This window comes from Delphinapterus leucas, chromosome 14 (assembly GCF_059928025.1).
Source record: "Delphinapterus leucas isolate spDelLeu-1000000601 "Yukka" chromosome 14, BTC_Dleu_Yukka2, whole genome shotgun sequence".
In the NCBI taxonomy this organism is placed as follows: Eukaryota; Metazoa; Chordata; class Mammalia; order Artiodactyla; family Monodontidae; genus Delphinapterus; species Delphinapterus leucas.
In genome coordinates this window covers 25,793,962-25,808,107 of record NC_143142.1, presented here as the reverse complement: position 1 = coordinate 25,808,107, position 14,146 = coordinate 25,793,962, and the positions used below count along the sequence as shown (strand labels likewise).

Sequence of the window (14,146 nt, the reverse complement as noted above, 5' to 3'; positions counted from 1 at the left end):
TGCAGCTGTCCCCTCCCCAGGCCCCGGCCTGCCTGTAGCCACCCCGCCTCCGACACAGGGTGAAAAGGTAGCTTCGCAGGGTGCCAAGTGCTCCAAAGGAACAGAGCAGGGCGATGCGACAGACTTGCCCTCTGTCCCTGCGGGCAGAGTCAGAACCCAGCAGGGCCAAGGGCAGCTGCCTACAAGAGCTGTCTCACTTCAGAGGGGACACAGGCTGCGGATGCTGTCCGGGTGTGGCCCTGGCCCTCTCTAGCCCCTGCGGCTCCCTGCGCACCCAACGGGCACCTAGGCCGAGTCGGGATGCTGGCTCTGCCTCCCATGCACCCTCTCCCATCCCCCTATCGCAGGAGAGAACAGGGCACAGCCTCCGCCGGATCCTGCCCTGGGCTTCTCTCCTGCTCAGGCCTCCCCTGAGGGCTTCCCGCTGGTCCTCCTCCCCCGATGTGGCCCTGACATTCACTCCTCCCCAGGGCACGAGCCAGACATGTTGCTCCCTGACACGGAGCTGCCCAGTGGTCCCCTCTCCAGTCCCGGTCCCCTTGGAAGGAGCCTGACCCCTCCTGGCCTCCATGTGGGCCACCTCCTGGGGTCCAGCTGTAAGGAAGGCACCATGTGTGTCAAGAAGCACAGAACATTTCAGGAGGCTTGGAGGGGCCAGGGCCAGGGCCACATCTCAGGGTGTGGTGGGGGAGCAGGAAGGGAGCGATTTCTCAGCCCTGGAGGGAGGTCTGAGCCCCAGACCAAGGCCTGGCAGCCACAGGAGAAGATAGGGTGGGGGAGGGGTGCCGTTTTTCTCACTTTTTTCTTAAGGTAGAAAAAAGAATCATCAGCGTGAAAGGTGGGTAGGGGAGGGTGAGCCTCATTTATGGACTGTCTATTAAAAATTACCTTTAGCAAATACAGTAACTGCCAAGGGTTTCCTCCTAGATCTTTCTGAGACACTGTTTTAATGAACATAACAAGCTGCAATTATCTGTGCAGGATGCAAGTCTCCAAGGTGGCTACACCTGTGCTCTGGATTCACCAGAGCCCTTCTGCAGTCTGACTGATGAGCAGGTGAGGCTGCATTCCCAGACCACCTGGTGAGCACATTCCCAGGCCCTGGGGCCCCCTCCCACCCCCCTCACCTCCTTACCGATGGCTCTGGAGACGGCCAGGGTCCCGTTGACCCTCCAGCAGTCCATGTGGGACACGAAGCCACCCAGTGCCTCGATGCGGTCCTTCTCGTCCTGCGGAGACAGCCAGGGTGGGCCAGGTAGGCCACGTGTGCCGATGGCGTGCCCGCGCTGCCCAAGGGGAGACCAGCTGGTTCCAAGGCAGCACTGGGAGCCGCGGCTCTGATCAACGCCCAAGGGAAGTCTTAGTGAGGCAGTGAGAAATGATGAACAACCTAAATCATCCCAAAGATGCAGGAATGGCTAAGCAGGTGATGGTGCCAATGAAGACAGACAGCCAGTCCCCGAGCAGCCTTTTAGGGTCCAGGAAATGCTCACGGCAGCAGAAAGAGCCAGAGCCCCGGGGTCCAGGTGGGGATGCTGTGCCTCCCTCAATGGACCAAGCATGTGTACCTGCGGCCACTCTGCACAGCTAGATGAAACCTGACCCAGGCCCTGGACGAGCCCTGTGCCCCTGCATTCTTGTCCTTCTCACCCCACCCCTACCCCCATCCAGGCGCTGTCCGGCTCCACAAAGGACGACGGTGCTCCAGGCGTCAAGAGGACAGCACAGAGGCCTGGTCTAGCCATGAGTCCTAAAAACCGTTTCGGTCCTATAAACTCCCCTGAAGGAGAGGTTTCCCAGATGTGAGCCTGCTGCCTGAAGGGCGGTAACACAGCGTCTGTGCTGGAGCAAAACCCCATTGCCCCGTGCCCTCCCCTGTGGCTCCCACCTCTGTTACCTCACCTGGTACAAGGCTGGGGCATCCTGGGGCTCGGGGCACCCCTATCTTCATCTCTTGTCTCCTGGGACACCCACCGCCTCGGCTGCCCTCTCACCTCATCCTTCCCACCTGCCCGAAACAGCTTCCCCAAGGGCAAGCCCAGAGCTGGTGGCCGGTGGGTGGGTTCCCAGCAGCTTGGCTCACCAAGGCTCCCTGCCCACTGCTTCCTCTCACCAGCCCCACCTCCTGCCCACTCGCCCAGGGCTGAGGGGCTGAGTGGCTCACCTGTGTGCGCCCAGGCAGGTGGCCGTTCCTCCTATGCTCGCTGCCACAGGGCTGCGCTCTCCTGCTTCCCCCCTACCTCTGATGGGACTCGCTCAATCTCCTGCCACACCCTCCCCACTGCAGACCCTGCAGCTCCATGCGTGGCCCCCGGGCCCATATCCCCAGCCCCTCCAGTCTTCACGGGGTGTCCCAACAGCCCCCGCACTCCCAGGGAACATCCCACCCCGAGTTCCCCGGCCCTCAGACCAAAGGCATCACCACCCCCTCAGAGGCCCGAGGCCTCTCTGGCTCCCCATCCCAAAGCCTGGCCTCCCTCTTCTCCATCCCTCCTGACTTGACAGGCAGGTCCTCCCCACAGCTGGCTGGCGACTACAGTGGCATCTTTGTGACCCAGGCCTCAGCTTGCCCTCCGCTGGTCCGATCATTCCAGAAGCCACCAGATTCCTTCCAAAGTGCCTCCTGCCCCAGGAGCAGCAGCCGTTGGGTGCCTCAGCGGCCGGTCCTGGCTTAACTTGCTCTCTCCTGGACCCCAGGCCTGGCCTGCCGGGCCCACACCTGCCTTGGGATCCGGCTCTGCCTCCTTCCCTCTCATTTCCGCATCTCCCAACAGCTTGTCCATGCCCTGCAGCTCTCAGCCCCAAGTCTGGTCCCTTCCAGCTCCGACTCAGCGTCACCTCCTCCCTGAAGCCCTCCTCCCCCACAGCCCAGGTGGCTGACCACTCCCCACCTGTGTGCAGGAGAGGACCCTGCCCATTAACTCCACTTACTGCGCCGCCTGCTGGGCAGAGGGACCAGCTCTCCCCCACAGCTCTGGGCTCCATGTTGCTGTGACAGGAAGGGCTCGCACGCGATTCCTGGCAGCTAAAGCCCCAAGCTTCACGTCCCGGGACCCCCAGCCACTTGAGTCAGGCAGGGAGCCCTCCCCTGGAGGAGCACCAGGAGTTTCCTGGGAAGATGGTCCAGGGCCCCTTTACGTCCTAGTCCCCCTGACCACCTGCCTGCCCGGGGGCCCCTTACCTGCCGCTCAGGTCTGTGTGGCTCCATCAGCTTCACCACCTGCCCCTGCTGCACCAGGACCACCTGGGAGTCCCCGAGCCAGGCCACGTGCAGGGTGTTCCCGGCGATGAGCGCGCACACCCCTGTAGTGCCGCTCTGCAGCCGCTGCAGGGAGAGGGCGCACGTGGGTGAGGATGGCGAGGCCGCCACAGGCACACGCCCCACGCTGGCCAGACACCAACCCCGGAACAGTGTTCAGTGGGAAACAGGAACAGACCGATGCACGCAGGGACCAGGCAGCAGGAAAGGGGCATTTACATCAAGTCAGCAGAGCAGACTCTGCCATTTCAAGGTGTCAGAAAGCAGACAGGTGGGTGTCTGGGGAGCTGGGGGGCAGGGGCGGGGATGACCAAAGACAGAAGAAACTTTGGGGGTGATGAATACCTCTGTTACCATGGTGAGGGGCACACGGGCATAGACATGCCAAAAATGGTACTCTTTGGACAAGTGGAGTCTCTTACATGTTAATTACGTATCGGCAAAGGTGTTTTTAATAACAGAGCCTAAACTAAACAGCTCTGCTTAAGAGACTCCTTTCTTGACTAGAGCAGCAGCCCTGAGCTCCCGGCTGGCGGGGCTCCCACCTCACAGTCTTAGACCTGGAAGGTTTTCTGTTCAGATTCAAATCCAGCCTTGTTGATTCTGGTGAGGTCTGTGCTCAGAGGATCTGATGACACTGCCTCCTGCCCCCACCACATCTCCTCCTCAGCCTTGTCGACGGGGCCAGGCCTGAGCTCTCTGGGCCTGTTTCTCCATCTCAGAAAGGGACACGATCTTAGTATCCACCCTGCTAGGAGGACCCCCGAGGTTCCAAGGTGAGGTTCAGTGGGCAGTAAGGTCACAGAGGGACCGGATGCGTCCTTTCTTCTTTCAGAAACAAACGCCTCATAGCGGTAACTGCCGACACCAGCAGCCTAGGGAGACCTGCCCGGGGGGAGGTGTTTGGGGGGTGGGGAGCCTCAGGTGGACCACGTGTTGCTGCTTCCCGTTATTGCCCTTCGCCGATGGTGCGTTTTTCACAAATTGCAGGTTTGTGGCAACCCTGCCTCGAGCAAGTTTATTGTCACCATTTTTCCAACAGCATTTGCTCACTTCCTGTCTCTGTGCCACATTTTGGTAACTCCTGCAATATTTCAAACTTTTTCATTATTATTATTCTCTGTCATGGTGATCTGTGATCAGTCATCTTTGATGTTCCTACTGCAAAAAGATCACAACTCGAAGGCTCAGATGATGGCTAACATTTTTTAGCAATAAGGTGTTTTTTTATGGTACCTGTGTTGTTTTAGACGTAATTCTGCTGCACACTTATAAATGAGGGTACAGTGTAAACATAGCTTTTATCTGCACTGGGAAACCAAAACATTCATGTGACTTGTTTTATCCCAATATGCATGTTACAGAGGTGGTCTGGAACCAAACCCGCAAGATCTGAGGTCTGCCTGTATCAGTGCTGTGTTTTGTTTTCTGTACTTTACGATGTTTAGACAAATCAAGGGCCTTCTGAATCCTGAAGAAAGTACCCCTCCCAGGGCTAATTCCTAAAGAAAGCAAATGTCTCCCCAGGGACTGTGCCTTTTCTGCACAAGCCAGGTGGTCTGAGCCCATGGCCTCAGCCAGGGTCCCTTGCCAGGCCAACATCTCCCTGGCCTGGATGGCTGGGGACCACCCCGTAGCCCAGAGCCTGTCAGGCTTATTCAAACTATCTGGTCCTCAGCTTGTGACGTGCCTGCCTACGGAGGTCACCTTGAAGCCTTGGGGCCACGCTTTCCTCTCTCTTGGCCTCCTGGCTGACCCTGGTGCTCCCCATGTGGCCCTGCGTGGGGTGGCGTCTCCTCTTGGGAACCACAAGGCAGATGCCTCTGCATCTGTCATCCCACTGTACCTGATTAGGAGGAAATCCTGGGTGCATTTTAAGACAAGCTGCCCTTCCCCGTGAGGCCCTCACACCCTCTGCTGGAGTGGGGGCAGACTCACACTGCTTCTATTCAAGCCCCCTTCCAGGCACAAGTGAAAGGACACGACTGCCAGCAGGGTTGAGCAAGGGCCTTCTGCCAGCACCAGCCACTTTGGCTTCCTTCCCTCTGTGAGGCCTGGCCCCTCTGGCCCCACCATGGCTCTCACCTCTCGCCTGGCTTTCCAAAGGAACATCTCATCGGTGCAGCGGAAGGCTGCTCGCAGGGCCCCCGCGGGGTCAGTGGGCAGCTCTGGTCGGTGGGCAGCGACAGCGTGCACGTGCACAGATGCGTACCTCGCGGCATCCACCCCTCCGTGACCATCGAACACGGCAAAGTAGGCACGGTCCACAGAGTCCTGGTGGGGAGCGTGGTGGGGGTCACAGTCCTGCCAGCCCTGGGCCTGACTGAGGCCGCAACCTAGCCAGAGACTCTGGTCTGGGGGTGGACATGGGCACTTCTGGGACAGGGTGTGGCGGGACAGCACAGTTTCCACCACTAGACAGGCTACATTGGGGGGTCTGGGAGAGGATGACCCTCGGGAGCCTCAGCTTCTGCTCTGGGCCCAGCTGGGGGGAGCATGGGATGAGGGGAGAGGTGCCAGGTGGCTCCCAGTGGGTGGGGAGAGCAGGCTCAGCAAGCAGGGGTCCAGGTGCATATGGTGCTGGGGGCTCCCGTTCCTTAGCCCCTCAGCCGGGAAAGCCAGGGGCTGCGGGCTGCCCAGGCCCAGGAGCGCTGGGACCTGGCCCCCTGACGGAAGCCGTGGCCATCCCTCCTGTCTCGGCTCCAGCTGGCAGCCCTGCTCGGTACCCAGGGTCCTCCCCCGCCCTTGCAACCTCCCACTTCCCGCCCGGCCCTCCCCGCCCAGGCAGAGCACTCACCGATAGGCCAAAGAGCAGGTTGAAGGCAGGGAGGCACACGTGCCGGTCCTCCATCCTGCGGCGGGCGTTGCGGATGGCGTGCACGGAGACCAGCCACTGCCGCTGCGGGACCCGGGCAGCCACAGGCACCTGCTTCTGCCACTGGCTGCACACTTCCCAGAGCTGGTCAAAGAGGCTCCGCGCCAGGCCCGCAGCATCCAGCACTGAGGTGTAGGAAAGGGGGCTGTTAGGGAAGCGCCACCGCAGGCCCTCGGGGGCTCCCCACTCTCCACCCCCTTTCCGTGGCCCCTGTAGCCCGTCGCCGCCCAGGGCCTCCTGAGCACAGCAGCCTAAGAAACTGCGCAAACAGCCTGTGTCATCAGCATGAGAAGTGTCTGGTTTGGCAACACACACAAAGAGCACCTCCCCACCTCAACATGGCGAGGCCACGCCCCTCACGGGAGCCCACCCCAAGGAAAGAGCTGGATATGCAAAGACAATTTAAGAACAAGTACAGAATCATTTATAATTGTGCATTAATTAGAAATAATATACATCCAACAACAGAGTAAATTATGGTCTGTTCTCCCGGCGACGAATTAAGCTGCTATTTTTCACAACTAAACACGTTAACTGCCATTCGGCCCAGCAATTGCACCCTGGGGCTCAAATCCCAGAGAAATGGAGCCTAGTTCACATGAGACATGCGCCCGGTGGTCCCAGAAGTGTTATCTGCAACAGCTAAAAGCTGGAATCAGCCCAGACATCCTTTAACAGGTGAACGATAAACTCCCAAACATCGCACCCTGAACAGTGCTCACAGGAAGGAAGAAAGAGCTACTGACACACAGAGACCTGGGCAAATCTCAGGGAACCACACTCAGTGAAAAAAGCCAATCCCATGTGATTCCATTTATACGCATACTTGAAATGACAAGATTATAGAGATGGGTGGCTGTCAGGGGTTAGGGTGGGGAGGGGGTATTACGGTAGCCATAAAGGTAACACGACATCCTTGTGGGATGAGATTACGTCATGATCCTAGTCGTGATATTTCACTAGTTTTCGAGATGTTACCATTGAGGGAAACAGGATAAAGATGCAGGGGGTCTCTCACTGTTATTTCTCACAACCGCACGTGAGGCTATGGTTACCTGAGTTTAATTTTAAAAAGTTAAAGGGTGAAACAGAAATAGACTTTGCAAGCATAAGAGATGTTCATGTCACGACATTAAAAAAAATTGATATTAAGAAAAAATGTGAAAAAAAAAGAGGAAATTACACATATGGTTTGATCATGAGAACGTGAAAAGCCTTCGACCCGCTTGGGCCCAGAAGATAAGAGGCGAGAAAGGCATAAACCCCATAAGGTCAGCAGTGGGCATCCGCAGGACTGGGTCCGCGGCTGAGGCTTTTCCTTAAAGACACTTTTCTGTGCTTTTCCCATATTCCACTACAACCAGGAGCTGGTTTTTAAAATTCGTCCATAAATGCTTTGCTATTTCTCCCTTCGAGAATGGGGCCTAATCCCCTCCCCTTGAGGGCAGGAAGGAGGACCTCGGCCCACAGACTCCCGAGGCCGAGGCCGCTCAAGGGAACTGCTTGCTGGGGCAGGGCGGGGCGGCTGGAGGCTCCACATGCCCGGCCACACAGAGATCTCAGTCATACCTCCGCCCTCAGGAGTTGATTCTTTTTTTAAAAAAATTAATTAATTTTTATCTATGTTGGGTCTTAGTTGCGGCATGCAGGATCTTCTGTTGCGGTGCGCAGGCTTCTCTCTAGTTGTGGCGTGTAGGTTTTCTCTCTAGTTGTGGTGCATGGGCTCCAGGGCGTGTGGGTTCTGCAGTTTGTGGCACGCAGGCTCTCTCACTGAGGCGCATGAACTCAGTAGTTGTGGCGCACGGGCTTAGTTGCCCCGCGGCATGTGGGATCTTAGTTCCCCGACCAGGGATCGAACCTGCGTCCCCTACATTGGAAGGCAGATTCTTTACCACTGGACCACCAGGGAAGTCCCAGGGCAGTGATTATTATAACACTCGAGGGATGCCAGTTTTGCAAGAATGGCTTCGATAGACTGATTTGACTGTGTTCTACTCCCATGACAGGGGTGAGCTGTTAAGGGCGGCGGGCCCAGGCCTGCTTGGAGGGCAGGGCCGGCCGAGATGTCCTTCCCCTTCCCCAGCCCTTAGGGCCCCCAGGCCTGGCTCTAGGGTGTCAGCTGCGCAGTTCCTTCCCGCCAGCAGGTGGCGCTGACTTCCCGCTGGACGTGGGCGGAGCTGGCGGGGTGCCCCTTTGTGGGCCGCGCGGGCAGCAGGCTCTGCACAGGACAAAGGCGGTCTGTCACCCGCACAGCCTCAGGGCAGGAATTCGGAGCTGCGCTGGGCTGGGCTGGGCTGGAACGCAGCTGGGCGGGGAGCCAGAGAACAGGGTCGGGGGCGAGGCCACGTGTGTCCCCCCCCCCCCATCCTGGCTCTGCCCTCCATGTGGCATTAATGCCGAGTTTAAAGGGACATAGCTGGATAGTAATTATGTGAGTGGTGGAGGTGTCAGGTAACCATCTGCAATGCATAAAAGGACCGAATCGACACATTGTGTGCACTTAAGTTACAGTTACAAGTCAATTATGTCTCAATTAAAAAACAAACAATAATAAAGCAACACTGTCCAATAGGAAATGGCAAAGGAGGGGAAATCTGCTGAGGCTCCAACTGCCCCCCACCCCCCCGCCCACGCCAGGGCTGGACCCCAGGACCCACCCTGCTTCTCTGCATCCCGACTGGCCCACAGCCCGCACCTTCTCCAGCAGGTGCGGAGGAACTGAGACCCTGCTCAGGAGGGGCTCACCCAACAGCGGGGTGGCCCACAGGCTCTCGCTCTCTGCAGTTCTGGTCCAACGTGAACCGACTTTTGGGTGGAATACAGTTGGAAGGAACTACTAAGAAAGGGACAGAAAGGCCTGCAAAACAAGGGCCCTGCCTGATCCGAGGCTCATTCCCATCCTGGGCTCCTTTGGCCGCTGACTGCTGTCCCAGGAACAGGACACAGGCCTCTGTGGCGCCTCCCCAGGCTCTCAGGGACCCTCGAGTCTCCACCTGACAAGGGTCCCAACCTGGATCAGCTGAGACATGGCCCGAGCTCTGGGTTTTCTACCACTGGACCCCGGGACCAGCTCTCGCATCAACACCCACTTGTCACCCGCTGAAGTGGAAGAGCGTGTGGGTGAGGCCCATTGGCACCTCGGGCTCCTCCTGTGTGACCCGGGACAGGGCTGTTTGTCTCCCGGGCTGCGGTGCTCACCCCGCTGGCTCCACGCTGGGGAGGTCTCTCCCTGCGACTGGTCTCTGGCACCCTGTCGTAAGCACACAAGCCCGGCGCTGCCCACAACCTCCCTGTCCACCAGAAAAATGGGAAAGGAAAGGGGGGCCAGGTGAGCCCTGACACTCCCCTGCAGCCTGGCCCCCATCTGGCTGGAGAGTGTTGCCCAATAAGCCCAGGGCCCCAAGAGGGAGACTCACAGGTCGCAGGGGCCTCCTCTTCTTCCTGCTCCGGCAACTTCCTGAACTCAGAAAGGTCCGTCTGCAGCAGCTGGGAAACTGCCTCGTGGGCCAGGCAGGCAGCAAGTGGTGGCGGAGCGCTCCTGGGGACACAAACCCGGAGTGAGGGGCTGGCTCCTCAGCAGGAGCCAGCACCCCAGAGCCTGCCCCACACTCCAGGCAGAGACCCCCAGCCCCTTTCTGCTCCCGGAGGCCCTTCCAGAGGTAGCGGTGACCGCTTACACTCCACATGCACCCACGACAGGCAGGTCGGCCTCTGGTTCTCGTGCAGCTGGACGGCCATCCACGCAGTACCATTTATGGGGCCCTCACTGGGGCTGGTGGGGAGGGGAGTCACAGACGTGCGAGCTGCCTCTCTGCTGGTCACAGTGGCCAGGCCAAACTGCCCGACGTCCAGCCTTATACCAGCTCCTGGTCCCCAATACCAGCTGGGGGCCCTTGGGGGTTGGGGAGTCCTATAAGTTGAACTGTGTCTCCCAAAATGTGTATGTTACAGTTCTAACCCCCAGTGCTTCAGAATGTGACCTTACTTGGAAATGGGGTCGCTGCAGATACAATGAGTTAAAATGAGGTCCCACTGGAGTAGGCTGGGCCCCTAATGCAGTAATGCTGGTGTCCTTATCGAAAGGGGAAATTCAGACAGAGACCCACAGGGAGATGCTCTGTGAAGGTGAAGACTGGTGAGCTGAGCCTATAGCCGAGGACCGCCAGCAACCGCCAGAGGGACCAGCCCAGCCGACGTCCTGCTCTGGGACCTCCAGCCTCCAGAATCCTGAGCCAATACGGTTCTGTTGTTTAAGCTGCCCAGCCCATGGTGCTTTGTCACGTACGCCCCAGGAAAGGAATCCAGGGAGCGTGGGACCCATGGGCAGTGTCTGGAAGATCAGGCTGTGTGCAGCCCAGGGTGTCCCTGGGCAAGGCAGGCTGTTGGGACAGCTGGTGAAGGGGAACCTGGGGAGGCAGCATGACCTTGGTGTGGCTTGAAGAGAGACATGATATAATCCAATTGGGCTTTTTAATTTTTATTTTATTTTTTAATTTTATATAATTTTTTTTGCACTTTGATTATTGTGCTTTGCATACACTGCAATTTTTTTAACATCTTTATTGGAGTATAGTTGCTTTACAATGGTGTGTCAGCTTCTGCTTTATAACAAAGTGAATCAGCTATACATATACATATATCCCCATCTCTTCCCTCTTGCGTCTCCCTCCCTCCCACCCTCCCTATCCCACCCCTCTAGGTGGTCACAAAGCACCGAGCTGATCTCCCTGTGCTATGCGGCTGCTTCCCACTAGCTATCTATTTTACATTTGGTAGTGTGCATATGTCCATGCCAGTCTCTCACTTTGTCCCAGCTTACCCTTCCCTCTCCCCGTGTCCTCAAGTCCATTCTCTAGTAGGTCTGCATCTTTATTCCCGTCTTGCAATTGGGCTTTTTTAGACTTCCTGGCCTCATCTTGGAGGGTGGGCCTGGCAGTGGATGGGAGGGGACAGAGCAGGCATTGGGCAGGGGACCAGCGGGTCCACAGTGAGTCTCAGGTTCCACTGAGGTCAAGAGGCCTGTGGCCAGTGGGCAAGTGGTCTGGGTGGATGAAAGAGGTGGGGCAGAGAGCAGCCGGAGCAGCTGGAGAAGTGGGGTGACCCCAGGGGTGCCACCTGGGGCTGAGTCTGGGAAGCAAGACCTCGCTGGTTGCTACCAAGGTCAGACAGGCTGCACAAAGCAGAGCTGAGGGTCAGTGCAGGCAGGAGCGGGAAAGCAAACAAGGGGGATGGGAAGCCTCCAGTACGGGACAAGAGGGACACTAGGCAGCTCCGGGAGGTCGGGGGTTGGAGAGACCGAGGCCAGTGGGAAGCACTATAGGAAATTCTTTCCACAGGCTCCAGGGCCTGCCTGCCTAGCCCCCAGCCTCGGGGGCCCGCTCCAGCCACAAAACCCCCTGGCTCCCCGAGTATAAGGGGTGGCTCCATCCCCCAGCTATCCCTGCAGCCTCTAGAACTCATCCTGCATCCTGACCTGTCCCCGAAGTCTGGGCCAGGTGGGTGGGCACATCCCTCTGGGCGTCCCGGTGTGTGTCTACAGATGGCCTTAGGGATCTACTGGGATGAATTTGTCATTTTTTAAAATGAGATAGTGACTCAGGGGAGCAGCCTCTGGACCTGCCTTTAAAAAACAACCAGCCATGGACTTCCCTGGTGGCACAGTGGTTAAGAATCCACCTGCCAATGCAGGGGACACGGGTTTGAGCCCTGGCCCGGGAAGATCCCACATGCCGCAGAGCAACTAAGCCCGTGCGCCACAACTACTGAGCCTGTGCTCTAGAGCCTGTGAGCCACAACTACTGAGCCCACGTGCCACAACTACTGAAGCCCACGTGCCTAGAGCCCATGCTCCGCAACAAGAGAAGCAACCACAATGAGAAGCCCCAGCACCACAACGAAGAGTAGCCCCTGCTTGCCGGAACTAGAGAAAGCCCGCGCGCAGCAACAAAGACCCAAAATAGTCAAAAATAAAAATAAATTAATTAATTAAAAAAAAAAAAAGAAAAACAACCAGCCAAGGCACGAGAAGTGCGTTCCTCTGCCGTGTGGGGATTTCCTGCCAGCCTCTGGGCTTTCCTTTTTCAGGGCGGGGAGAAGTGCACCTCTGCTCCCGGCGCTGGGGGCAGTGAGGCAGCTTCCGGCCATGGGGAGAGGACAATGCCTGGATGTGGGCCCCAGCCTGGCTTCCTGGCCGCCCTCCCGTCTCATCCAGGGGTCCAGCCCGGTGCCCCGAGGACCCTAAAGATGACAGTGATGCCTCGGAGACCAGGACCAGGTACCCAAGAAAAAAGAACCGCTCTTATCTGGCCACCTCGGGGTTTCCAAGGAGCCACCAGTCTAGAAGCAGAAATGAAAACGTACATCAGTGGCCACAGTGTCAGGGACGCACCACTTAGGGACCTGAGAGGTGACCGCTGACCACAAGGGGAGGACTGGAGGTAAATCACCGCAGTCCCGACCTCGTGATCTGACTCCTGGACAGTCTCACGCAGGATTCTATTTACAACCTGAAAAACCCCGCGGACCAACACACTCGGGCCTGGATAGCCAAGAGCCTGCACATGAGCTGCTGGGACATGCGGGTAGGGGCCCCGACCGCCAGACGTGTGTAGACGTGTGACACATGTGACATCTGTGTCTACACAGTAAAGAAATACTAGGGAAGGACAAAAATAAATCCATTAAAATGGCTGGAAAATATGAGACTTTAAAATTCCTTCAAGGTTGGGAATTCCCTGGCTAGTTAAGACTGTGCTTGCACTGCCAAGGGCCCAGGTTCGATTCCTGGTCAGGGAGCTAAGATCCCGCAAGCCGTGCGGCGGAACCAAAAGAAAAAAAAAAAATCCTTCAAGGTGGATTCATGGGGGGCCTATAGGGGCCATGGGAGCCCACCTGCACCACCCCTGCCAGCCTCAGGCTCTGGGGCTGTGAACCCTGGCCTCTCGCCGATCACCGATGGTCTCAGGCCTGCTATGTCATCTGCTAATTAACGGGAGCTCATTCGCCCCCTGTGCTCAGGGCCTGGCGCTCTCCCCACTCCCCCAGCCTCGCCCGCTGCTCGGCCTTGAGGGGCCCCGCTCCACCTTGAGAGTTCCCCCCTACTTGAGGGGGAAACTTGAGGCACCCGCCCTCCCCCATAACTAAACTCACCCTCCAAGGCCCTGCCCGCAAGAAGGTCCTCTCGCCCTCCTCATGCCTGGCAGGGGCACCAGCCCTGCCCAGTGGCTGCTGGGGATTCAGGGCCCCTCAATGTTCCTTCTGTCCCCCAAGTGCCACTGTGGTGCCTGGTGGGTGCCAGGCCCTCCCTCCTCTGCACTCCCAGCCCCTCGTCTCTCCCACATCCAGCACCCAGACCGCCAATGTGGCCTCATCAGGCCCCAGGCCCGCTTGGCTCCACTGATCTGCTTTATGGCACCTGCCTCTGAAATATTTTCCCAAAGCAAAACAAAGCAGCCCGCATCGCCCTCTGCACACACCACACCGAGGGACAGGTCACCGGCCATTTCCCCCGAGCTCCATGGACGCGGCCCTGGAGTGGGCCCGTAGCCTTTATGTTCCTATCTCTGACTGTTATGGGGCCTCGGGTCCCATCAAGCAGGTGTCCCGGGGGTGCGAGAGGGTGGGGCTGACCTGCCACGAAGAAAGAGCACTTGGGGACACGGAACGCCACCGCAGAGGCCGGGGCGTGTCCCAGCACAAGGGGTAACCCAGTGACTAGGGCTGGTGGGTGTGGCCCCTGGGGAGGGATGAGGTTCACAGGGAACGAGTGACCCACCAGCCCTCACCCATGAGCCTCCCTTGTGGCTGCCGGTGGCGCACGTCTCCCCCGACACCTGCCAAGCTGGTCGTGTCCCTCTCTGAACCTTGTCTTCACGGCCTGTGAAACGGGGACAGTGCCACCACCTCTCAGGTCTTGGTGGCCAGTGGACTGCCAGGCCTCAGGCCAGTCTCTTAGCCTCTGCCTCCCCGACTGCGAGACAGGATAGAAATGGGACCTACTGCTAGCATCCATC

At 58.2% G+C, this 14,146-nt stretch overlaps 1 protein-coding gene across 1 annotated transcript in view; it reads right to left on the bottom strand.

Annotated features, from left to right (window-relative positions):
- PPM1F (protein phosphatase, Mg2+/Mn2+ dependent 1F) overlaps positions 1-14,146 on the bottom strand; it is a 41,959-nt gene that overhangs the window by 22,240 nt on the left and 5,573 nt on the right. The window contains exons 3-7 of the mRNA XM_022551309.2: positions 9,551-9,672; positions 6,057-6,259; positions 5,345-5,533; positions 3,182-3,325; positions 1,136-1,229 (exon numbers count right to left, since the gene is read on the bottom strand). Of these exons, the coding sequence (XP_022407017.1) occupies positions 1,136-1,229; positions 3,182-3,325; positions 5,345-5,533; positions 6,057-6,259; positions 9,551-9,672 (752 nt within the window). The remainder of the gene's footprint in view (positions 1-1,135; positions 1,230-3,181; positions 3,326-5,344; positions 5,534-6,056; positions 6,260-9,550; positions 9,673-14,146) is intronic.